This window comes from Cololabis saira, chromosome 1 (genome assembly GCF_033807715.1).
Source record: "Cololabis saira isolate AMF1-May2022 chromosome 1, fColSai1.1, whole genome shotgun sequence".
Classification (NCBI taxonomy): Eukaryota; Metazoa; Chordata; class Actinopteri; order Beloniformes; family Belonidae; genus Cololabis; species Cololabis saira.
The window spans coordinates 51998546-52022915 of NC_084587.1; the positions used below are offsets into that span (position 1 = coordinate 51998546).

Sequence of the window (24370 nt, forward strand, 5' to 3'; positions counted from 1 at the left end):
ATATTTTAAATGAACAAAAAAACACCTTAAATTGGCTTCAAACCAGACAAAACCAAATATTTAACAAATAAACTTCACCTCAACAAATGAAGGTTCAAAAAGATAAAATATCCATACTTTTTCACACTCTGAAGCAAACAAAACAGCTGATCCATCACTCGGCTGGTGGACAGCAAGCTGAACAGGACTTTAAACTTTAAAGGAGCTGTATGTAAGAGCAATAATAAAACAAATCATAAAATGACCCCGATATGTCATCAGACATTTAAAAATCATGTTCATTTCAAATACTTATGTCACTGACAACAGCACTCAAGCCAGGATATTCCAGTTTAAAAAGAGGAGTTGCAGCCCTCAACTGATGTTTATGTTGTCATTTTTTGTTTTGGCCTGAAGCTCCACCCTCCACCTATCTCCCAATCACCAAGTTAGTATTGTTTCGGCATCCTGGTTGCCAGCTCGGCTCTAATTATCGCAGCCATGGCAGCCTACGTTCCTGCTGCATTCTGCAGCCTACCTGGCAACCTCTGGTCGGGGGGAGGAGGGGGAGGGTACACGCCGCTCAACAATATTTTGAAAGTGGCTGCAGTACAGAGTTTTGGCCATTTCTTACAGACGGCTCCTTTAAGGGCTATCAGTGAGATCACTTTTGAACTCTTAAATACTCTGGAGCTTTTGATTTTGGCTGAAAATGTATCTGTTGCTCTGATAGCTAAGATACTCTGTGTTCTGGGTAAAGTTTAAATATAACCTTTATCTACATATATTTACCTTTTTACCTAAATTAACTGTATTTACTACATTATTACTTATCTGTGGCTCATAAGCAGTTTCTTTTCCGAGCTGTTCTGTATCGTTTAAACTGAACAAAATAGCACGAAACACAACTGCTTACCCTCCTACTGATTTGAACTGGGACATTTTGCAATGAACGTAAACAGAAATTATTTTATATTTAATTTAGCTTTTCCACGGACCACCTGCAGTACCGTCACGGACCACTGGGTAAACGCAAATCATGGACATTTTCTAGTGCAGGGGTAGGCAATTCCGGTCCTCGAGGGCCGGTGTCCTGCATGTTTTAGATGTTTCCCTGCTTTAACACACCTGATTCTAATTAATCATCGTCATCAGCTTGTCATCCAGGGCTGCACAATTCTGTTAATGACACAGGTACTTTTATCACGGTGTGCTGAAGCAGGGTAACATCTAAGACATGCAGGACACCGGCCCTCGAGGACCGGAATTGCCTACCCCTGTTCTAGTGGGTATACGGCGTAAACCTGCGTATCACATAGACTACACCACTGCTTCAAGCTATACCTCAATTAACTTGTTTTTAACCATGAAATATCCTTATTTTTGAATAAAACCCCTTTTTTGAGTCACTACCTTTCTAATGCACAATATGGGTCAAAAATGACTCATATCCACTTCTGTTATTTTATTGTTATTTTATGTATGTCTTGATTTTATTGAGCATAAATACTCTTCATTTTTTGTTCGTACTTCTTACTTCATGAACCAACACAGCTTTTGTATCTCTACATCAAGTTTCTTCTTATTTTCCACACTGTTTGGTGACACCTGGAGACGTTTCAGACGCTTCACAGCGCAGCATTCTGCATGATGACAAAGCCGTGGGTGACAGCACTCTGGGAGAAACCAGAGGGCGGTTTCACTAAAGTAGGATTCAGAAATCCAGGATAAAAGATAAATCCAGGCTTCACATCTCGCCATCAGTTCATCCTGGATTCATCCATTTCACAAAGACCAAACCAGCTCAGCAGGCGCGGCTTTGTTCAGCCAGGTGTCAGTAACTCAGGTAAATGCGCATCTACAGTTTTCTTCAAGAGACCATGAGATCGATCACAGATTCACTGATTTTACAACAGATAAATTACTTCACACCAAATGAGCAACATCTTTTAATGGAGAGTTATGAAGAAATAAAGCACAAACGAATAAAGAAAAAGAATTTATAAAGGAGCAACAACGCCTGAATGCCTAAATAGCCTAAAACTGTGAGGTAAATCAACCTTTGAACTTGTTTTGTCATTGTGAAACTGTCACATGCGTGGCTAACAGAAGCCACATCAGCCACTTCCTGATCTACTAGGTTTTGAACTGTCCTGTGACAGTTGACCACTGTAATGTCAGGACTCAATCAAACGTTATCACTTCCACCCATTGTCCACTACCCAATGTCTACTGTCTACTGTTTACTATGCATTGTCCTTATATGATCAATTCCTGTCAAAGTTTCTTAATAAAAGCATCTTCTAGAGGGAGGATCTTGGGGAAGCTCAGGAGATCTCAATGAAGGCAGTTGCCCTGCACTCCTCTGCTCTCCCCCCTCCTGCAGGAGTGCGCTAAAAACCCATTCCAAGGTAGTCTTTGTGTCTTTCCTCATTATGAATTTATGTAATGCTGTGTTAAACCTAACAAAAACACACATTTTCTAACCACTACTCTTAAGTTACAATCATATTATTCATGGATCTACCGGACATTTGCTCAGATTAACAACTTTAAAGTTGTTAACCTTCATTGGTGGAAGTCTATAATGTAATGTGTAAATCTGACAGATGATTAATCTGTTGTTTTTTTTGGTGACACATTTTATCAATATTTAGCGATAATCTTAAATTAGCCTTCGATTCTCTTCTAGAATCAATGGGTATCTCACAAAAAGTGGATAAACCGACGCACTGTTTTAATCATACTCTCGATCTCGTTCTCACCTACGGTGTTGAAACTGATGGTCTGTTGGTGTCACCTGTAAACTCCCTTTTATCCGACCATTACTTAATAACGTTTGAATTTAATTTTGTTGATGTTGAAGTGCAAAATAGGAGTATTATTTTAGCAGATGTTTGTCTGATGAAGTTATTGTTAAATTTAGGGAGGCCATTGCTTATCTTACGACAGTGCAAAATAGTGATGTAGTCGAGGCCAGTGGCCTGGGTTCTACCTCTGATGTTGATTTTCTTGTTAGTAACACTGCTGATTTGTTGCATTCAGCTTTAGATGAAGTTGCTCCTTTGAAAAGGAGGGTTTCTAGCCACAGGAGCTTAACTCCCTGATATAATTCAGATATCCGCATGTTGAAACAAAACGTGCGTAAAATGGAAAGGAAGTGGCACTCTTGTAAGTCTGTAGACTCTTATCGTGAATGGAAAGATATTCTAATAGTATATAAAAAAGCCATTCGCAAAGCAAGAACAGCTTATTATTCAACGTTGATAGAGGATAACAAAAGTAACCCACGTTTTCTGTTCAGCACTGTAGCCAGGCTGACAAAGAGTCACAACTCTGTTGAGCCGTGCATTCCTGCAGCTCTAAGTAGTGAGGACTTTATGAGCTTATTCAACAGTAAAATCACGAGAATTAGAGAAGAAATCAACCAGCCGGTTGTAGGTGTTTCTTCAGCTTTAGCGACTTCCCTAGGCTCTGACTTATCTCTAGACTGTTTTGATCCTATAGACCTCCCTGAGCTGACCTCACTCGTTAATAGAGCTAAGTCAACCACATGTATGTTAGACCCCATCCCGACTCGACTATTCAAACATATTTTTTCTCTTATTGGTACGACAATACTGGACCAAATTAACCTATCCCTAAGTTCAGGATATGTACCACAGGTTTTCAAAGTCGCAGTAATTAAACCTTTACTTAAAAAACCTTCTCTTGACCCAGACACCTTAGCTAATTATAGACCAATTTCCAACCTTGCATTTGTATCTAAAATTCTGGAAAAGGCAGTTTCAAGCCAGTTATGTGACTATTTGTATAGAAATGATCTGTTTGAAGTCTTTCAGTCAGGGTTCAGAATGCATCATAGCACAGACACAGCACTGGTTCGAGTCACGAATGACCTTCTTATGGCCTCAGATAAGGGATTAGTGTCCATACTGGTTCTACTGGACCTCAGTGCTGCTTTTGACACTGTGGATCATGGCATTTTACTGCACAGGTTAGAGCATGTTGTTGGGATTAAAGGGACAGCTCTATGTTGGTTTAAATCATATCTATCTGACAGTTTCCAGTTTGTTCATGTACATGAGGTTTCTTCAGAACAGTCAAGGGTCTGTTATGGTGTTCCGCAGGGTTCAGTGCTAGGGCCAATCTTGTTCAGTTTATACATGCAGCCATTGGGAAGTATAATCCAGAATCACGGCATACACTTTCATTGTTATGCTGATGATACGCAGCTCTACTTGTCTATGAAGCCGGATGAAACAGAACTGTTAGTTAAACTTCAGGCATGTCTTAGGGACATCAAGGACTGGATGTCCAGAAATTTCTTGCTTCTAAATTCAGATAAAACAGAGGTTATCATTCTTGGTCCAGAGCATCTTAGGAAGGGACTAGATGGTATTGCGATGGCTTCCAGTGCAACTGTGAGAAACCTTGGTGTTGTTTTCGATCAGGATTTGTCGTTTAAACCATATATTAATCAGGTTTGTAAAATAGCGTTTTTCCATCTCCGTAATATTGCAAAGATTAGGAAAATCCTCTCGCAGAGTGATGCAGAAAAACTAGTTCATGCGTTTGTATCTTCTAGACTAGATTACTGTAATGTGTTGTTAGCAGGATGTCCAAGTAATTTGCTGAATAGGCTCCAGCTGATCCAGAATGCATCAGCACGAGTGCTGACAGGAATCATCAGGAGAGACCACGTCTCTCCAGTGTTAGCGTCGCTCCATTGGCTACCGGTAAAATTCAGAATCCAATTTAAAATGTTATTACTTGCGTATAAAGCCCAAAACGGCTTAGCTCCGCATTATTTGCAAGGCCTGATAGTGCCTTATTTTCCTGTCAGAGCTCTCCATTCTCAGAGTGCAGGTTTACTCGTAGTTCCTACAGTACCTAAATGTAGATTTGGAGGGCGGGCGTTCTGCTATCAGGCACCATTACTATGGAACCAACTTCCAATCTGGGTTAAGGAGGCTGACACCACCTCCACCTTTAAAACTAAACTTAAAACATTTCTGTTTAGTAAAGCCTTTAGTTAGTGTTTAGTAAACCTCTAGCTGGTGTTGGTAAATCTCTAGGTAGTGTAAACTCTAGTGTGCCAGAGTCGTTCCTGTAGTTTCTTGTGCTGGCCCCCCCTTCTCCTCCCTTTTCTCTCTTTTGTCCATGTTGCAGCATCCTTTGCCGGACACCGGAACCTGCAGCGTGGGAGTGAGGGGGGCAGGGTAACGGCCCGGGCAGGCGGGGGAGAGGTTTGTCCGTCAAGACTCCTCTCCCTGGCCCTGCCCCTTCTCAACCTTTCCCCGACCCTGCACCTAACCTGGGGCTTGCTGATTGGGCCGGAGCTTCGGGAGCTGCGTGCTGGCCTGCGGTCCCCACCCCTGGTCATCCCGTTGCTGCTTCCACCTGCCTGCTGTGCTGCTGCCGTCCCACCAGTGACCCACCAGTCTGGCCCTCGGCAGGAGGGTCCCCCCTTATGAGCCTGGTCCTGCTCAAGGTTTCTTCCCTCCTAAAGGGGAGTTTTTCCTTGCCACTGTTTGGCTTAAGGTTTTTCTCCCACTAGGGGAGTTTTTACCTGCCATTGTTCATGTAATAACTGCTCGGGGGTCATGTTCTGGGTATGGGTCTCTGGAAAGCGTCTAGAGACAACTTTTGTTGTATTAGACGCTATATAAATAAAATTGAATTGAATTGAAAATTTATACAGTAAGAACATGACTGGAACAGACAGGATTTGGCAACAAGTCCAGATTAAGTATAAGAACATTTTGCAGACTGGTAAGTCTGCAAATCTATATCTAAATCGAAATACCTGGAAATAAATGTTTACTACCCTGTACAAATGACTGGTCCTGATTTAGAAGGTGCTGCTCACAGATTTCATCCCTGTATTTATTTTAGCTGTTAAAAAAAAAAAAAAAAGGCTCATGTGTCTGACTCATTTTTGACCCATGTTGTGCATCCGAAGGTTGAATAAAGTCTCATCGGTGGACGGATATCACTTTGCACAACGCCCAAGGCTTATTCAGCAGTTCTTAATGCCCCCTGGTGGCGTAACGCAGTAACTGTTTCTACTATAGTTTGAACACAAAATGCAACTGAAATAGTTATTTTAAATGACTAAAACTCAACTAAAACCAATGCAGCGATTATGCACATACACTTGGGTGTCACACCAAGCATACACTATGTTCCTTGTCAGAGTTTAAATTAAAAAAAAAAAAAAAAAAAAAAAAAATCAAACTCCTGATGTTACATCAGTAATATAAGTTTATTTAAAATCATTTCCCCCCTCACAAATTCATACCCGCAGGAAATGTAGTTTAGCTGTCTGGTTTTAGTACTGGTGTTGATGTGATGCTGTTAATCATTTAACGCTCTTAAAGCGACACTACGTAACTTTTCCACCTTAATATCATATTTCCAGAGTCATTGTGATGGTACATCAACTTCCAACAGGTTTAATGACACCTCTGTCATGATCTGAGGGGGTCTGTATTGCTTTCACTGGCACTATGTAACTTTGAGGAGCATGGTAGGAACCCTGCCACACTAAAAAACTACAAATTTTACGACTTTGACTGCTTTACGGCACATACGTCACTTCCCCCTCCTTCCCGATTCGTAGTCGAGACTAAAATGGGCGGGGCTTGGAGCGCAGAGGCTGAGCTCAGCAGAAGCTGGTGGTGAGCTAAACGAGGAGCTGGTATCATGGCCGAAGCAGCGAAAAAAACGAAGAAAATAAAAGTTTTAACGGAGCGGAGGAGGCGAAAAAAAGAAAGCGGGAGAGTAACAAGCTAAATGCCCGGTGGAGAATAAACATTGGCCCGGCGTTCACTCGCTACAAGCCCTTGTAGCCGTCGTCTTGGACGAGATGGTTGAAGGATGTAAAGACGTTCATCACCTCCAGGTATGCACTTTTGTCAACACCTATGTCAGTGTGTTTTACAAAAACAATTATCTTGAAACTACTACAGCTGGTGTAAGTGTTGTATCAAATGTCAATATCTATGTAAACCTTTTGACTCTTCAGGTCTGTATATACAGATACTTATACACTGATGGTAAAAGCAACACATTTGTAGATATAGTAAAATATAGCCAGAAAAATGAAATATATAGGCAAAGTATACACTTCCAGATGAAAAAATACAATATAAACACCATATAATCATAAAAAATAAATCTACTTTGTTGGAATTATATTAAAATAATAACAAGAGTAGTAAAAGAAACCTTATGGTGTTTATAATGTGTCGTTTTATCTTGTGAGTGTATAAATATATACATTTCTCTAATTTTTCTATAGCTATACATAACTTGCTTTTACTTTCTGCATAATTACAGTGACTTCAACAAAGAAAAAAATTCAAACTTGTGATCAACAAAATATGTTGAATGATTTATAGGTCAGTAATTATCAGAAAGACATAATGCTTTTGTATCTTTATTCTCACACTCTGCAGGACTACATCAGATCTGGAAAACTTCCAGAATCACATCCTCATGCAGGGAAGGTTCTCCTACACTCCAGCAGTGAATCACACGCGGACTCTCCCAGCACGAAACATGGATGGACACAAGATGCTACTGCTACTATAGTCATTGTATTTATTTACAGTAACTTCTTACACTGTTTCATAGTTCAGTTTTTATTATCAGTTCATTATTTTTAGTTTATTTTTCTATTTACACTTGTTTACTTTATTCACAGTAATTTATCCTGTCATACAGTTGTTCATTACTGCTACTGTGATACAGATTACTTATTGTTTATAATAAGTATGTATGGGATAACTGCTGTCACTATGCAAATGACAAAGTTCAAGAATGTTCTATTTTCTGAAAGGTGTGTAAATAAAAGTATGTCTTGTTTTGCACAAATGTCTTTATTTTAAACACACAAAGACAACTGTACAGGAAAAAATGGAACAAAACAAAAAAAAAACAATATCAAAATATTTGCAGTAATCCTCATAAAGGTTCCATTCTAGAGAAGACAGGGAGCCCTGAAACCAGTGTACTGTCCCATTGGGTCTGGAAAGGTGTCTCTTATTTTCCAAACATCATGCTGCCAGAGCACTGGCGATATGTATATATATATGCATATATATATGATATATATGCTGCGTGTCGGTTCTGTCTTTGTGGGGGTTCAAACTCTGATGATGCAGAGGTAGAGGTGTTCTCACGAACAGCAGATTCCTGATAAAACAAGAGACAGAATTGTTATGATACAAATGTAAATGTAGAATTCTATGATCAATAAGAATCAAAATTAGAATGTTTTCACATACTGGGGATTCGTCTTGGGTTTTGGTAATTCTAAAATTACTGACAATATCAACAACAGACAGAGAAATAATAGTGATCATAAAAATGTGTAATTCGCAATGAGGAAGCTTTATAAAATAATAATACAATTGAATAGAATTACAGCACTAGAGGAAATAATGCAATGCGAAGAAAATGTATAGAAATGTTCTAGTATTTTTCCTGAGAGCTGTAAAATTGTGCAGGGCTGATCTGCAAAATATAAGGAATGGGCATTCAGTTATTCACAGGTTATAAAGTATTTTTTTATTTTGTCAGTAAGTATGTTGGACTACTAATTTATGACGAAGTCCCTCTAAAAACCCTGAAAGGAAAAAGGTGCAGAGCGTATGAGTTTGTAGGGCGCATTATCTCGCTGAAACAACTTAATAAAACCAAGTTGAACTTAGTGTTTTTCAACATCGTCATATTATATTGTTTAGCCAAAAATAGATACATTACCTCTTCATTATCCATCCTGCAAACGACCGCTGAAAACAGAAAAGTATTTTTGAAAGTCCGTCCCGTCTTCTCTCATCAAAACAAATGCAGCGGCGGGGACGGGGGTTTTCCGGCAGTACGCGCTGGTGCTCATGGGAAATGGAGTGTTCTTTCTGGTAAAGCACTACCGATTTTTGTCCAAAGGAGGCGCCAAACTCAACAAAGCTGAAAGTTCCGTTGTGCTGCTTTAAGACACCACAATCATTATCCTTTAGTAATTGTTGACAAACTGAATAAATCACAAGCTCTCCAGATTGTGTGTGTGGCTCTGAAAAGAGCCGTTGGTTTGTATTGGGTGTTGGTCTACTTGGAGCTGGTGTACTTGGTGACGGCCTTGGTTCCCTCGGACACGGCGTGCTTGGCCAGCTCCCCGGGCAGCAGGAGGCGCACGGCGGTCTGGATCTCCCTGGAGGTGATGGTGGAGCGTTTGTTGTAGTGAGCCAGACGAGACGCTTCGGAGCCGATGCGCTCAAAGATGTCGTTGACGAACGAGTTCATGATGCCCATGGCCTTGGAGGAGATGCCGGTGTCGGGGTGGACCTGCTTCAGCACCTTGTACACGTAGATGGCGTAGCTCTCCTTCCTGCTCTTTCTCCTCTTCTTGCCGCCTTTCCCGGCGGTCTTGGTCACGGCTTTCTTGGAGCCCTTCTTGGGCGCGGACTTGGCGGGTTCAGGCATATTTCCTTCTTCAGAAACGAATGAACTGCTTCGGTCAGAGAGGCTGATTTCATTCCCTCCACATGCAAAACAGCAGCGCAGTCTCCCGTCTGTGATTGGTCCAGTGGCTCTGACGTCACGGATGGAGTCTGTCTTAATTTAAACTGGTGGCTCTCAGTGGAGAGAAAGAAGAGCGGGAAACTGCCGAAACCCTCTTTTTTTACAATCCAATATAATATAGCAAAATATTAGATTGTTCTCTTAAATTATAAATTAAAGAATTTAGAATTAAATTCTAAATAATAAATATAAATATATATAAATATATAAATAAATAAATTCTAGGTAAAAACTCCACTACGGGAGTAGAAAAACTCCACTACGGGAGTTTTTACCTGCCATTGTTTATATAATAATTGCTCGGGGGTTTATGTTTATGTTTATGCTCATGTTCTGGATCTCTGGAAAGCGTCTAGAGAAATCTGTTGTATTAGACGCTATATAAATAAATAATTGAATTGAATTGAATTAAATTTATGAAAAGAGGCAAAGATTGTGGTGTTTCAGATGAACTAGAGAGCGCTTTGCCTTTTCGGTCCAAACACTACTACATTAAGTTGTTTTGTTTTCTTAAACTTCTCATGAAGTGTTTTTCCTTCACATGTACAAAGATAAAATAAATCAAATCAAATCAAAAGTCAAATGGTGACTTCGTTTAAGACGTTGAAAACACTTATTTACCAATATAATCGATGTGTAATTTTGTATTTGGGAAATCGTTTTCGTAAAGTTCTGAAAATTAGTAAATGTATAGATACAGATATGTAGTGGAATGTTCCATTGTAAGAAATCCCTCCACTCTTGTACACTTGGTACATCCCGGCTCAGCGGTGTTGTGTTCATGTTCTGCAGTTCATTCCTACTTTACAGAGACACAAACCACCAGTCTCATGCTCATTGTCTAGACAGAACGTTCTCGGGTTGAAAAGTTGATCAAAGTATGAAGTTGTTGAGATCTTACACAGTTCTTGTATGCAGATTTGGCAGACAAATTACTTATATTATTAAAACTTATTGGAAAACAATTAAATCACGAAACTAAAGTGGTAGTATGGTACATGAAAAAGGAAATTTTGCCCTTGTAAAAAAGGTGGGTGGCCCTGAAAAGGGCCGTTGTTTGACGTTTGGTTGGTTTAACCCCCGAATCCGTACAGGGTGCGTCCCTGTCTCTTGAGCGCGTACACCACATCCATGGCGGTCACCGTCTTCCTCTTTGCGTGCTCGGTGTAGGTGACGGCATCACGGATCACGTTCTCCAGGAAGACCTTCAGCACACCGCGGGTCTCCTCGTAGATCAGACCGGAGATACGCTTCACCCCCCCGCGGCGAGCCAGACGGCGGATGGCGGGTTTGGTGATTCCCTGGATGTTGTCACGGAGGACTTTGCGGTGACGCTTAGCGCCTCCTTTACCGAGACCCTTTCCTCCTTTTCCTCGTCCGCTCATGTTGAATATGAAGTTAGTCAACAACTGAGCTGGAACTACGTTCACCACGTTATTAACTCCTTTCTGAGGACGTGATAGAAGACAGGGGCGGGTTACTCTTGTTCGCAGTTCTGTTGTTTGTTAATGATTACACAGTCCAGTTTTCTAGCGCCCCCTAGTGGTAAAACAACGTTACATTTGTCAGTACAACCTTCCACAGGTTTGTGTTACACGCCCAGGATGTGGCTTTGTAACAGATTATATATTTTTTTAAACTGTTCTGCCAGGTAAACCTGAATAAACAGGAGAAAACACGGGACAGAGTCAGTTTTAGTGCTTTTCGCTCTCTCTTCCTTGCGCATCTGTTTTATTATCAATAATTTTCACAAAATATCAATACCTCATATTTCCTTCAGTCATATATGTCTTAATCATTACAATACCTTCTTCTATTCATTCATGTTCATATTCACATATGTTTTCTCTTCCTCATCTCCAACATACTGTAATCATGTTTGCTTTTTTCCCCACAATCATGTTACTTATTGCATAGAATTAATCATTTTTTATATTGTTACATCCCTAATAACTGTGTTGTTATTTTAAACTGTCCCATAACTAAAAACGTATTTATACAATCATGAAACTAAACTGAATTCCTTCTGTTTTGATAATAGGTTAACTCTACATTGATAAAATACAATGTATAAAGAAAACTAGATGTATTTCAAGGCAGAACTGAAGAGAATTAACAATATATAAAGAACACGGAAATATACTTCTTTATTTTTAACAGTAATTCACACATGGAACACAAAACAGGAGCATTTACAACTAAAGGGAGCTACATACAAAATAATAGCAATGAAAACAACCAACAAGTCACGTAGTAAACGGCCGTAACGGCTGTAACGGCCGCTGGCATAAAAATAAGTGTAGAATCCTACATTTCCGCTATATACATCGAACTAATACAAAGTCATGTCATTTCATGTCATTAAACCAGGTCCGGTTTTTGCTTTAAAGTATAAAGTGCTCCTAATAAACTTGTTTCAAATCCAAACGTTATATTTACCTGAATAAACAGGGAAAAACACGGGACAGAATCAGTTTTAGTGCTTTTCGCTCTCTCTTCCTTGCGCATCTGAAGGGAAGATGGTGACGTCACACCTGCCAAACCGACCTCTCAACGTGTCGAGGCGCCTTCATATGAAAATGGATTGTTTGGATTCTTTTCTTACACCTCTAGAAAAGCAAATCAATTTTACATCATCAATTTAATTTTGTTACTTGTAAAATATCATATTCACAAATCTAAATTCTCTAATCACATACCATCTTTCCCGGCCTTTAAAAATGAATTCAAACAATACATTACAACAATCCAATATTCTAAAAATAGAAAAGCCATCCAAACCACTAAGTTATGTACTATGTATAACATTTTTTTGAACTGATCTATAATTTCTGTCTGTGACTAATCCCCTGGCATCAACTGTTTCTATATATGTTTTGTTTGTTTTATAATATATTGTTGACAATTTGAAATAAAGAATTGTGAGAAAAAAAAACGTGTCGAGGCGCCACCTGGTGGTGGAAGGTGGAATATGTGTATTCCTGGGATACTGATCCCTGTTTATTCCCAATGCTCATTAAAGGCTAAACAACATGAAAAAAAGGTATATAATAAAACAAAAATGTGACTAGACTTTTGTGTATGTCACATTTACACAACGCTGATAAGGGTTGTCTGCATGTCTGCTGCTGGGATCCCCACTCACCGATTGTGCTGTTCCCAGAGCAGATGGTGATACAGTCCACAGGGGACGCTCTCAATGGCAGCCGCTTAACCTTCGTCTGGTGTTAGCTTTCCGTTACCATCTCCGATGTTAACGGGTCGGTTTTGACCCGTGTTTTAAATCATCTCTAAAATACACTAAAAGCAATTATCCATCATCCAATTTGTTTCTCATCTCTTGGTTACATTGTTAGGCTTCCTTATCCATGAAAATATTGGTTTTAATATATTTGGTGTGGGAACTCTGGGCCTTTTTTTGTCAGTATAGCCTTTGATTTCAATTTAAAAAACTGGTCAAATGAGCCTCAAGAGAATCATATGAATAAATAAATGGTTATTGTGTTACCTGGCTATTACTGAGGGGTATTAGAACACGTCTCTTAAATAAATTTGTTTCATTTATTTTTTCATTTTAATATTATTAACTATAGTAACATCTATGGTGTTATGGGTCAATTTCGACCCATATACATTTACCTCAAGGAAATGGAAAAAAAGTATTTTTTCAACAATAGAACTTTAAAAAATTGTCACAAGTGGGGGCATTTTTCTGGGAAAGGGAGAAGACGTTCATCCACTGTCACCTCTGGCCCTGGGTTGAACATCAGTGGAAGGAGCTGCACCCATTTCTCCCAGACATCCCTGATGGGGGCAAGCTCGTCAGATCTTGTTCTGGTATCCTTGTTGTCAAATCTGAGGACTCGTGATATCATTCGAAAGGTCTGAAGTGACATTGTTGCCCGGAAAATATTTCTGCCTGTCGATGCATCCCAGAGATCAGTGGATTCATTGCAGGATCTGTACACTCCAGCAAGAAGAAGAACACCAATATAAGCATCCAGGCATTCCTCATCCATGTCTTTCCACATGTCGCCATGGACTTTTTTCCCTTCAAGGTTTGTCATAGCAATTATGACTCTTTTTATTGGCAATGGCCTAAATAGCTCAAAACATGTTTTGATATTACTGACTCTTGTCACAGCAAACCTTGTGATTCCAGGGGTCTTTTTGATGACATTTTCAGCAGCTGCCCTGCCATGTACATCATGAGGTACTGAGCTCCAAAGTATCTTTCGCTTTTTGGACTTTAATTTTTCAGCAGGAGAAGCTTCAGCACCAGTGACCTCCTCGTCAGACTCACCAGATGTGTCAGTATCTTCTGGATGATACTCCACATCGTCTTCCTCCTCAGAATCCTGCTCCTCTGCATCACTACGCTGCTCATTGTCGTCTCTCTCATTTTCAAGAAAAATATAGTCCAGAACTTGGCTTACTGTAAATCTTCTTCCCATCTTTGCATGCTGCAAACTGGAGATGTGCACTCTGCAAGTGAAATGAGTGAATTGACCTACATGGCTGGACATGCCCGACTTTATTTGCTTTTGTTTATGTGCAGGTAAACTGGAAAACAAAAATCCAAAATGAGAATCCACTGAAGCTCACATGACTGGGAGAGGAGCTGACTGTCTGACAGTGCACTTATGATTTCAGTTTTGGCTCTAATTATTGCTTTATAAGCATAATTTTATAACCGGGTCGAAACCGACCCTAACCCCACAAAGGTAACAATTTCAACCAGAGCATTTTATAATTTAGTGACAACATTTTTTTTAATATTATTTTGTTGAAATAGAGGTTCCTGACAAAGTCAAAAAGCCTTGATGCAATAAACAAATTTTTGTGGTAGTTTTATGATTTTAAAACTTAAGAACGGGTCGGTGGCGACCCTAACACCAGACGAAGGTTAAGAATGTGGTCAGGATGGGAGCTGTCGAGAGATTAGATTTCCCTATTTTACTCTGCGTTACTACTCTATCTCTCTCGTCAGCTGACAAGAAGAACACGATTATGAGTCACAGACCAGTATTTCAAAATCAACAACATTGAAACTTGCAGCTGAATGGAAACACACTCACCTTTACAAGTCGTGTCTGAGCGCGGAGTGGGAAGCGCATAAACTTATAACCCAGACTCAGAAACTCAGAAAATCTAACAGTCAGTGCCATACATACACAGTAGCCATCCCTTTTCCTCCCTACCATGAAACCCTTCGTTCCTGTTGAAAACGTTGAGAGGACTGGATTTTCTCTCTGTTATACAGGGAGTCATTTTCATGGAGTCCACAAAATCTTTTAGTTGTAATCTGTGTTAAACAACTGCTAAACCTTCTGTCCTGTTGCACAGTTCTTTAACAATAGCTGTATTTATTAGTTGAACATTACATGCATACAGGAATTTTCCATTAACCTTAGCTACTAAGTGATTCCTTTATGCAAAAACAACAATTTGAATGCATTAATAATTAGCTGCAAAATTAAAACACACAATTTAAAATTGGTTATGTTTTCACACACATATATTATTTTTATTCTCCACAGCGGGGAGAAGCTGGTCTTCTTCAGGTTGCATAGATAATGTAGACACTGTTGGGCTTATTGGTCATGGTACTGGTGTTATGGGTCCCGGAGAAATCCCCAGCCACGTCCATCATGACCTTCAGACTGCTGCCGACCTCAACTGTTGAGCCACTGATGTTCAGAGGGAGCGATCAGCGGATTTTCACCTGGAATCAACCTCTATCTCTTTGACACCGTCCTGACACGAGTCCACCAGGTGATTGACCTCTGCTCTCCAGACTCATAGATGTTGCTGATGAGATCCACCACTTTCAAACTTAATGATGTGATTTGGACTGTGCTGAGCGGCACAAATAAGATAAAAAAAATAAGATTTTGTTATTTCCTGTGGGTTTAACAAGTACACATGATGCTTGAAATAAAAAAAATAATATTAAAAAGAACCTTCAAGTGGACAAATAAAACTGTTTTCTGAAGCAACACCTATGAGTTTTTCAATGTTAAAACTTAGTTTTAATTATATTTGAAGAAATATTGGATTATTTTGTTAGGATTTTATGAAATTGCTTAAAGGACTTTCTATAGATGCTATTATGAGCTTTAGGCCCCGACCATTTGGCCTTTTTGACCTCTTCCGTGCTGTAGCGTGTCCTGGAGCCTGACACGAGGTTCCTTGTCTTTGTGAGGGTTTTTTCATGATGGGGACTGTTTTAAGGGAGGACCTGGTGCGATCTGTAGATTTATGTCTTTTGTAGTTCATGTGAGCACTTAGAAATCGTTCTTGGTAACTGTAAATAAAACATTTCCATAACAGTCCTGTTGTTTGAAGTCCTGACTGTTTACACTTTTTTTCTGAGTTTCCCAAGTAAAAAATCAACATGGAGATAACTTAAAACTGACATGTTTAGGTGTATTTCTTGGTGTCTGGCTCATAGATGGGGCTGGAAACCTCCACTCATAGAAAAACAAGAACTCCTTTTTTTGGTGATTGTGTGCGTTTCTCTCCTTCCTCTCTGGTTTCAGACAAATGTACCTCCGGCTGGAAAATATTGTGCATGATATAATAAAGCATGTCTTAACATTTGATTCTTTTCTCTGATTTTCTTTTGGTGCACCAGGATAACACACACGCAGATCGTTCAATTTCTAGGATGCATTGTCTAGTTTTTCTGTTCTCCTCAGCCTAAAACCCACCAAGCATCACCAAAAAATGTAATGATGGAGGACGTTAGAAGGAGAAAATTTGTGTCCCAGCAAGATATGGAAAGTTTTTTGTGTGTGAGAATAGGAATTAATGATAAACGATAGCTCTGAGGAACACCCAAATATAAGGCTGATTTCAGCCTGAATTCTGACCAGCCTGTCGTTATTTTTTAAGTAATCTCAGAACATCATTATTCTTCTCATTTGATGAGACTGTTGAGATTTGTCTTTCTGTAAAACTTCTAAGATCTGCCATCAGATCAGCTGACTCTGAAAGAAGGGTTTTCTTTGCAAAATGTTTTTTTTTTTTATTTAAAACTGAACAAAAAAAATATACATAATAAACAATAGAGTCAATCACATGAGTTTATGATCATTTTGTACTATTTGATATAAAAAGGCGGCGGGCTTCTTGGCTTTAGGAGCCGCTTTCTTCACGGGAGCTTTGGGAGGGGAAATATATGTAGAATAAATATAAATATTTGTCTCAGTGATGAAGCCATGGAGACAAAGTAAGCAGTAAATCTGTGGGACCATTTGTGGGTCAGGAGAGAAAAAGCAACAGAAGTGGTTCCAGTAAATGAACATCATTTATGACTGGATGATGCTACATAACAGCTGCCTTCAAACACCCAGCTTCTACTATGTGAAATGCTGACTCCATTCCCAGTGAAGGCCTGACCAGAAGGATCCCTGAAAGATCTGGGGCCTCATCTATAAAGCTTGCTTGCGCAGAAAAAACGCCTGAAAGTTGCGGAAGCCGCCTTCTACGCAAATCCTCGGATCTAAAAAGAAAAAACTAACCGAAAAATCTGCTTATCTTTACGGCAACTAGGACCCTCCCGTAAGAATTTACTTAAGACACGGGGAACTGGCGAGGCAGGCTGTGAGGTGGTGAAATGAAGCCAGATTCATGTCATACTCTTAATAATGTAATCACATATCACAACATATGTCAGGCTTAAAATAATAAAATAATAAAATAAAATAATATAGCGCTGATCGTGTCCGTCTGTGTGTGAAGCTGTCAGTCAGGACTCTGCTGCTGCAGCCTCTTCTTCACCCACCGCTTTAGGACAGAACAAATGAGGGCAGGGCCGTTCCGCCCATAGGGCAGGTTAGGCAAATGCTAGGGGCGCCAGCATGCCAGGGGGCGCCATGCAACAAGCTGTTTTTTTTTTTTTTTTTTTTTTTTTTTTTTTTTAAATAAACTTTTGAAAAATTAGAAATGAATACACTAAAAAACAACAACAGTACATATATAGCCAAAAGTCTTTAAATAATAATGAAATCGTTTTTAAAATTTTAATTTCTGCCTGCCTGCATCCTTCTGCCTCTCTGGCAGCCACAATTAATTTTGCTGCGGTCCCTAACCTCAACACACTCGCGTGCGGCGCCCCCTCCCCCACCCACTACGCTCTGCGTTGCTGTAACGCAGAACCATAAATCAGCCTTTAGCCAGTTGTCGTATCAGAAGGAACCTTAAAGCAGGAAATATGTTTTGATGTGGATGGAAATATGTTTTGTTGTGGTTTTCTGCCCAACCCTGGATGAAACCATCATTGGTAAGCTGTCATAATATTAATTATTTCTGATAACATTGTCATGTGTTAAATACATGTCGTTGCACATTGTAAACTGTTGTTGTGTAGGTTGAACACACGTGTCTGAATTGATCTACTCAGCGAATCCGACATCTATGGCTAAGATGAAAACTTAGCCTTAAAAATAAAAATATCCCCACGATAAGTCATAATTATGAGATAGAAAGTCGAAATTATGAGATAGAAAGTCATAATTATGAGATAGAAAGTCATAATTATGAGATAGAATGTCATAATTATGAGATAGAAATTCGAAATTATGAGATATAAAGTTGAAATTATGAGATATAAAGTCGAAATTATGAGATAGAAAGTCGAAATTATGAGATAGAAAGTCATAATTATGAGATAAAAGGTTGAAATTATGACTTTTTATGTCATAATTATGACTTACCATGGGGATATTTTTATTTTTAAGGCTAAGATTTCATCTTATTTTTTTCTTTTACTGGCGGAAATGAGCTTCCATAGACATCACTGGATGTCATTAGATTTTGATCTCCAGTTTAATACTTATATCTTAAATTCTGCATTAGGCTTATAATTAGGTTTGACATAATGACTGGTAAATCCATGGTGCTGAAACCTCATTTGAATAGTTATGACCGTGTTGCTGCTGCTGTGGTTGTGTGTCGAGCGGCTGATTTGTGGCAGTTTTTTAGCGATTATGTTTTAACGGGGATGTTTAGGCCTCAAGGGCCCATCTAGAATGCTTCGCCCCCCCTAGGCTGGGACCCCTGCTCCGCCCCTGACCTTGACAATCATGTGCATTTAAGTAATCTTCACGTTTTATTGTTAAACTTACTTCTGATTGTCTGCTGAAAATCTAGATAATTGTTGGGAAAACGGGAGCGAACATGTTAGCCGGTCAATGGCTATAATGCTGTTGTTATTGTTGTTAAAATTGTTATTGTAAGATGTTGTGGGCTAAATTGAGGTTTTTACAGGGTATTTTGTATATAGTTATTATTGGTAGTAGTTGTTATTATTTGTGTGCAATACCTTTTACATGACCTATTTTACTATTTGAAATTTTGTTTGTGTTTGCACTTGTTTCTTTATTTAATTGCTGCACTGAGTTGTTGTATTACTTATTTATTACATATTATATATTTAATTATTTAATACATCCTAAAGAAATTGCCATTCCGTTTGTGTGTGTGTGTGTGTGTGTGTGTGTGTGTGTGTGTGTGGTGGTAGTAGTGGACGGGACAGGACGGGAACGGGGTGGGGGGGCGCCAGCAAATATTTTGCCTAGGGCGCCAAATGGGTCAGGAACGGCCCTGAATGAGGGGCTGCGTTTAGGGAGCCCCACGGAGCCCCTCATTTCTTCCCTAAAGGGACACAGATTTTTTTCATATATATGAGTTTTACGCGCGCGTGAAACCTTTACGTGCTGCTTGTATATGGTGCCTAAATTAGGGTCCCGAGTTAAAACGACGCAGAGCCTACGGCGTAGGGTACGCGGCGACGCGCACCTACGGCGTAGGCTCTGCGTCGGTGACGGGGAACCATAAACCCGCCCTGAGCAGCTCTGAGGGGAGACGGGGGAGGAGGAGGAGGGGGAGCGGGGCTGCGGGGCCGTTTTCGTATCGCTTTCATACAGTGTCTTGATAATTTGCAATTTAAGGCTGATCCTACCGTTAGTTTTTAAACTGTAAAAAGTAAGGGGAAAAAAAACATGATTTTGAAAAGACGGGGGGACGTGTGTCCCCCTGTTGCGCCGGGGAACTCACGGGGTTCAGCGCAGCAACGGCGTGCTGCCACTCACTCACTTTATTTTATTGTATACTATTTATATACTTATTCTAACTTTTACTGTGACCACCAAATAATGTGGTTTTCCTGTCCTCCACGTCATCTACAGCATCTAGGTCTCCGTGAAAGTCAGTGTCACGGTGGCTGCTACTTCTCATACATTCTGACGCCAAACCATGGATCTGCGCCAAACAGGCTGCAGAAAGCCACTGCGCATGCTCAGCAGGCTCATCCATATGCATTTCTGGGCGTGTAAAGGGGCGGATTCAGCTGCGCAACCTTCCAGCTGGACTGCGTGGAAGTCTGCGTGCACATGGTTTTATTGATCCGGATTTTTTTTTGCGCACGGCATTTTCGGCTTTTGAGCGTACGTGCACTTTTAGTATGAATCCTACGCACTCCATTTTAAATGAGGCCCCTGGCAACTTAGAACAAGCTTAAATAGAGATAAAATACTTTATTATGGAATCATACAACGTGTGCACTAAATAACATCATTGTTGATTTGGTGGGATAAAATAAAGGACTGACAGATGGAAGTACAAAAAAAAACCCTGATACTAGGGTATGTTTAAGATCTTATCATATTAGATGTTAACTATTAATTATTAGTGCAAGAGGAGGAAAACTATTAATTGAGGGAATCGTGTTCTGCTTTGTCACAATTAATGTAGCATCTTTTACAGTAATGAGATTCATGGAAGCAGCTCTTTCTGTCGTACAGTTAAATAAATGACACAAATCTACCTTATTTACTCATTAGTCCCTGGATTATGTGAAACCTGGATTTTTCTCGATTTTTGCAGACTGCTTTGAAAGTTTGTAAGTTATTACTGATGAACATATGAAGCAGCAAGCCGCGACTTCATCACGGCTTGCTGCCGAGAGACGACGGGAACGCTGATCACGAAGTATCGCGACTTGACCACCAGAGGGCAGCGTTTACCAGCGAGTGCTACAGCTGCTTCCACCTGCCTGCTGTGCTGTTGCCATCCCTGACCCACCAGTCTGGCCCTCGGCAGGAGGGTCCCCCCTTATGAGCCTGGTCCTGCTCAAGGTTTCTTCCCTCCTAAAGGGGAGTTTTTCCTTGCCACTGTTTGGCTTAAGGTTTTTCTCCCACTAGGGGAGTTTTTACCTGCCATTGTTTATGTAATAACTGCTCGGGGGTCATGTTCTGGGTATGGGTCTCTGTAAAGGGTCTAGAGACAACTCTGTTGTATTAGACGCTATATAAATAAAATTGAATTGAATTGAATTGAATTGAACTGTGTGAACATTTTAATGGTTGAAGGAGCTTAACTATTAAGCAACAGAGGTTTTGAGTGAAATGCTAAATATTCCTGCTTTATATTATTATGAATGTTCTTTGGGTTTTGACTTAAAAGTTCAAATGCGTTACCAAATGAGTGCATAAGAGGTTTATAAGAGTTCTTTCTTAATTACAGTTCAAGTCATAAATTTGAAACAGTCCATCAATGTCTTAATATCTTGAGCACTTTGAATCAAATTTAGTCATTTTCTACTTGAAAAATGTTTTGATTAAAAAAAAAAAGTTGCTAGAACAACTTTTATTTAACCCAAATGTCAAAGTACAGCAGCACAGCAATGGAAACCTACTGGATTAGTACCTGATGTCTGTAGAGGGAAAAAAAAAAACGTTTTGGTATGACAGTGGTATAAAAACAAATATAAACATGAAAATAATGTTTTTCACTATTGTTCTTCCTCCAATTATTATTAGTACATTCCACTAAACTCACATGAATGTACCATTTGTATGCTAATTGTGATAGTTATCTTTTTCATGTGAAATTTACAGAATTTAAAACTTGAAAGTCTTGTTCCATAAATATGTAAAATAAAGGGCTGAAAGATGGAGATGCAGGGAATACAGGTTATAAAAACTAATTATACTAGTGTATGTTTAAGATCTTATACTGCTCATTAGATGTAGCCTATTAATTATAGTTGAAGAGCTAAACTATTAATTGAGGGAATCATGTTGTGCTTGCCTTTGCAACAATGTAGCAACTATTAATAAAATTGCTGGAAGCAGCTCTTTAGTGGTGATGTTGGTGGCTCTTAAAAGAGCCGTTGTGGTTACAGGGGAGACGGTCTAAGCTCTCTCCCCGCGGATGCGGCGGGCCAGCTGGATGTCTTTGGGCATGATGGTGACCCTCTTGGCGTGGATGGCGCACAGGTTGGTGTCCTCGAACAGCCCCACCAGGTAAGCCTCGCTGGCCTCCTGCAGGGCCATGACGGCGGAGCTCTGGAAGCGCAGGTCGGTCTTGAAGTCCTGAGCGATTTCTCTCACCAGCCGCTGGAAGGGCAGCTTGCGGATCAGCAGCTCCGTGGACTTCTGGTAGCGGCGGATCTCCCTCAGAGCCACGGTACCGGGCCTGTAGCGGTGAGGCTTCTTCACTCCGCCGGTGGCCGGGGCGCTCTTCCGGGCGGCCTTGGTGGCCAGCTGCTTCCTGGGGGCTTTGCCTCCGGTGGACTTACGAGCGGTCTGCTTGGTTCTGGCCATGGCGACTGATTCTGGATCAGGACGATAATGCTGGGAGAAGCGAGACTCGCTGCTCTTAAAGTGTGTGACTCGGTGATGCGGTCCAGACCTCCGCTCCTGATTGGTGGATTCTGCTCTGCAGCCCCGCCCCCCCCCGAGAACGAGCTCGCGCCTCAATGTGCGCCGTTTATTGGACAGAATCTTTTCAAAACTCCCGCCTAGTCCGGAGCCCCGCCCCCTGCTGTCTCTCTGTCCCGGTTGTGTAAATTAGTTAATTCATTTATCTATTTTATATATTAGTTTATTTACTCCAATCACTAGAAACGTAATGTGTGTTTTTGTATGTATTTTATGGACCCTTGTGTCTGGAATAAAGTTTATCATCATCAAACCAACCCCCAGTAGCTGGGTAGTTATAGTGTGTATACTGGTAAGGAAAAAAGATTGTGTACTTTTTTGGAGGACGTGTTAGAGGACAGGGACGGGTTTTCTCCGCCTTAATGGATGTTGTATGTGTGTGTTAGCGACATCTACTGAAACATCGGTTCCTATTTCAAAAAAAGAGCAATTTCTTATTTCCACATTAGATTAACTGACAAGACTTTTGGATTTGAACGGGTCACTTCTAAGTTTCTGAAGCAACACCAGTGAACTCTCACAAATATGCTGCCTATTTATATATATATATATATATATATATATATATATATTTTTTTTTTTTTTTAATTACCTCTGAAAATCAGTTATTACAGAGCCTCACTTCAACCAGCAGACAACCGATGAACTAGTTTGTGCTACAATCCAAAATGTTAAAATGTTTCTTTTTTTAAACAATCTGCATTCAGTCATCTCGCATCTCTAGACGTATTTGGTCGTTTTTTTCTGAGACAGTTTAGTTTCCAGTAACTGCAGATGTTACTGCTCCATACAACCTTTGGTGCTTTAAAGTTTGTGTCGTATTAGTGGATTGATCTTTAGTGGTTTTATACTTTCATTTTGCAGACGCTTTTATCTAAAGCGACTTCCATGTGAGAGAACAAGCACAAAAACACAGTAATTGTTATACAGTAATCGTGTCTCTCAGAGGAGTGTGTGGCTCTTAAAAGAGCCGTTGTGTTCCGGGTTCAGCAGCAGCTTTACTTGGCCTTGGCGGCCTTCTCGGTCTTCTTGGGCAGCAGCACCGCCTGGATGTTGGGCAGCACGCCGCCCTGAGCGATGGTGACCCCCCCCAGCAGCTTGTTGAGCTCCTCGTCGTTGCGGACAGCCAGCTGCAGGTGACGGGGGATGATGCGGGTCTTCTTGTTGTCGCGGGCAGCGTTTCCAGCCAGCTCCAGGATCTCAGCGGTCAGATACTCCAGCACAGCCGCCAGGTAGACGGGGGCGCCGGCACCGACGCGCTGAGCGTAGTTGCCTTTACGCAGCAGTCTGTGGACACGACCCACTGGGAACTGCAGTCCTGCACGGGAGGAGCGGGTCTTGGCCTTCGCTCTGGCTTTACCTCCGGTCTTTCCGCGGCCACTCATGTTGATAATGTCTTTCTGGAACTGGTGTCAAGAGAAACTGTGTCTCCAGCAGCGGAAAACCTCCTTAAATACCGGAGAGCGCGGGACGAGTCCTGCCGCACCAATCAGGACAGAGGGAAACGAGGCGGGAGTTTTGAAAAGATTCTATCCAATGAACAGCGAGCATGGGGGCGGGGCCTCGATCCTGGGGGCGGGGCCTCGATCCTGGGGGCGGGGCCTCGCTCCAGAGCAGAATCCACCAATCAGGAGCAGCGGAAGTGTAGCTACAACGGTTCAACAAAGGCCACGATTCTTCGATGTCTTGATTTTAATTATTTTATTCTCCTTCTCCTCCATTGGCAAAATCATAGAACACTGTGAAAACTACAAAAAAAAGCAGAGAGTCCATTGTTACTAAACACTGACCAAACGTCAACAAATAAACCCATGAAGTGTTCACTTTCTGCTCAAAGCATCTGTACACAACCACAAAAAACACATGTAAAATAAAACACAATTACCGTTTGCGCCTCTTGAACGCACTGTAATTATTCTCATCCCGTGTCACGCCTTCCTGCCTCCATTGTCTGTGGTCCCGCATTTTTCTATTGACCCCTAATCCCTCAGTTGACCCTCACAACAGACCAGGGGATGTGACCACACACTTCCAAACTAAAATATCCTAAACTCTCTCATTAATCAATTTAAACA

General features: G+C 40.6%; 4 protein-coding genes across 4 annotated transcripts in view; all 4 read right to left on the reverse strand.

The window, feature by feature from the left end:
• Positions 1–7705: 7705 nt before the first annotated feature.
• Positions 7706–9468, reverse strand: LOC133448392 (histone H2B-like). The gene is made up of 2 exons (XM_061726868.1): positions 8752–9468; positions 7706–8181 (listed from the first exon to the last, which is right to left on the reverse strand). Exon 1 carries the CDS (start codon positions 9466–9468, stop codon positions 9094–9096), a length of 375 nt encoding a protein of 124 aa, XP_061582852.1. The 3' UTR covers positions 7706–8181; positions 8752–9093.
• A 1172-nt stretch (positions 9469–10640) lies between these two features.
• The window catches only part of LOC133447791 (uncharacterized), a 779477-nt gene continuing 765747 nt past the window's right edge, over positions 10641–24370 (reverse strand). Inside the window, exon 5 of the mRNA XM_061726502.1 lies at positions 10641–10963. Coding sequence (XP_061582486.1) covers positions 10641–10963 — 323 coding nt within the window. The remainder of the gene's footprint in view (positions 10964–24370) is intronic.
• Positions 21542–22188, reverse strand: LOC133448209 (histone H3). Its single transcript, XM_061726539.1, has one exon. It carries the CDS (start codon positions 22176–22178, stop codon positions 21768–21770), a length of 411 nt encoding a protein of 136 aa, XP_061582523.1. The 5' UTR covers positions 22179–22188; the 3' UTR covers positions 21542–21767.
• Positions 23280–23680, reverse strand: LOC133448350 (histone H2A-like). Its single transcript, XM_061726791.1, has one exon. It carries the CDS (start codon positions 23678–23680, stop codon positions 23294–23296), a length of 387 nt encoding a protein of 128 aa, XP_061582775.1. The 3' UTR covers positions 23280–23293.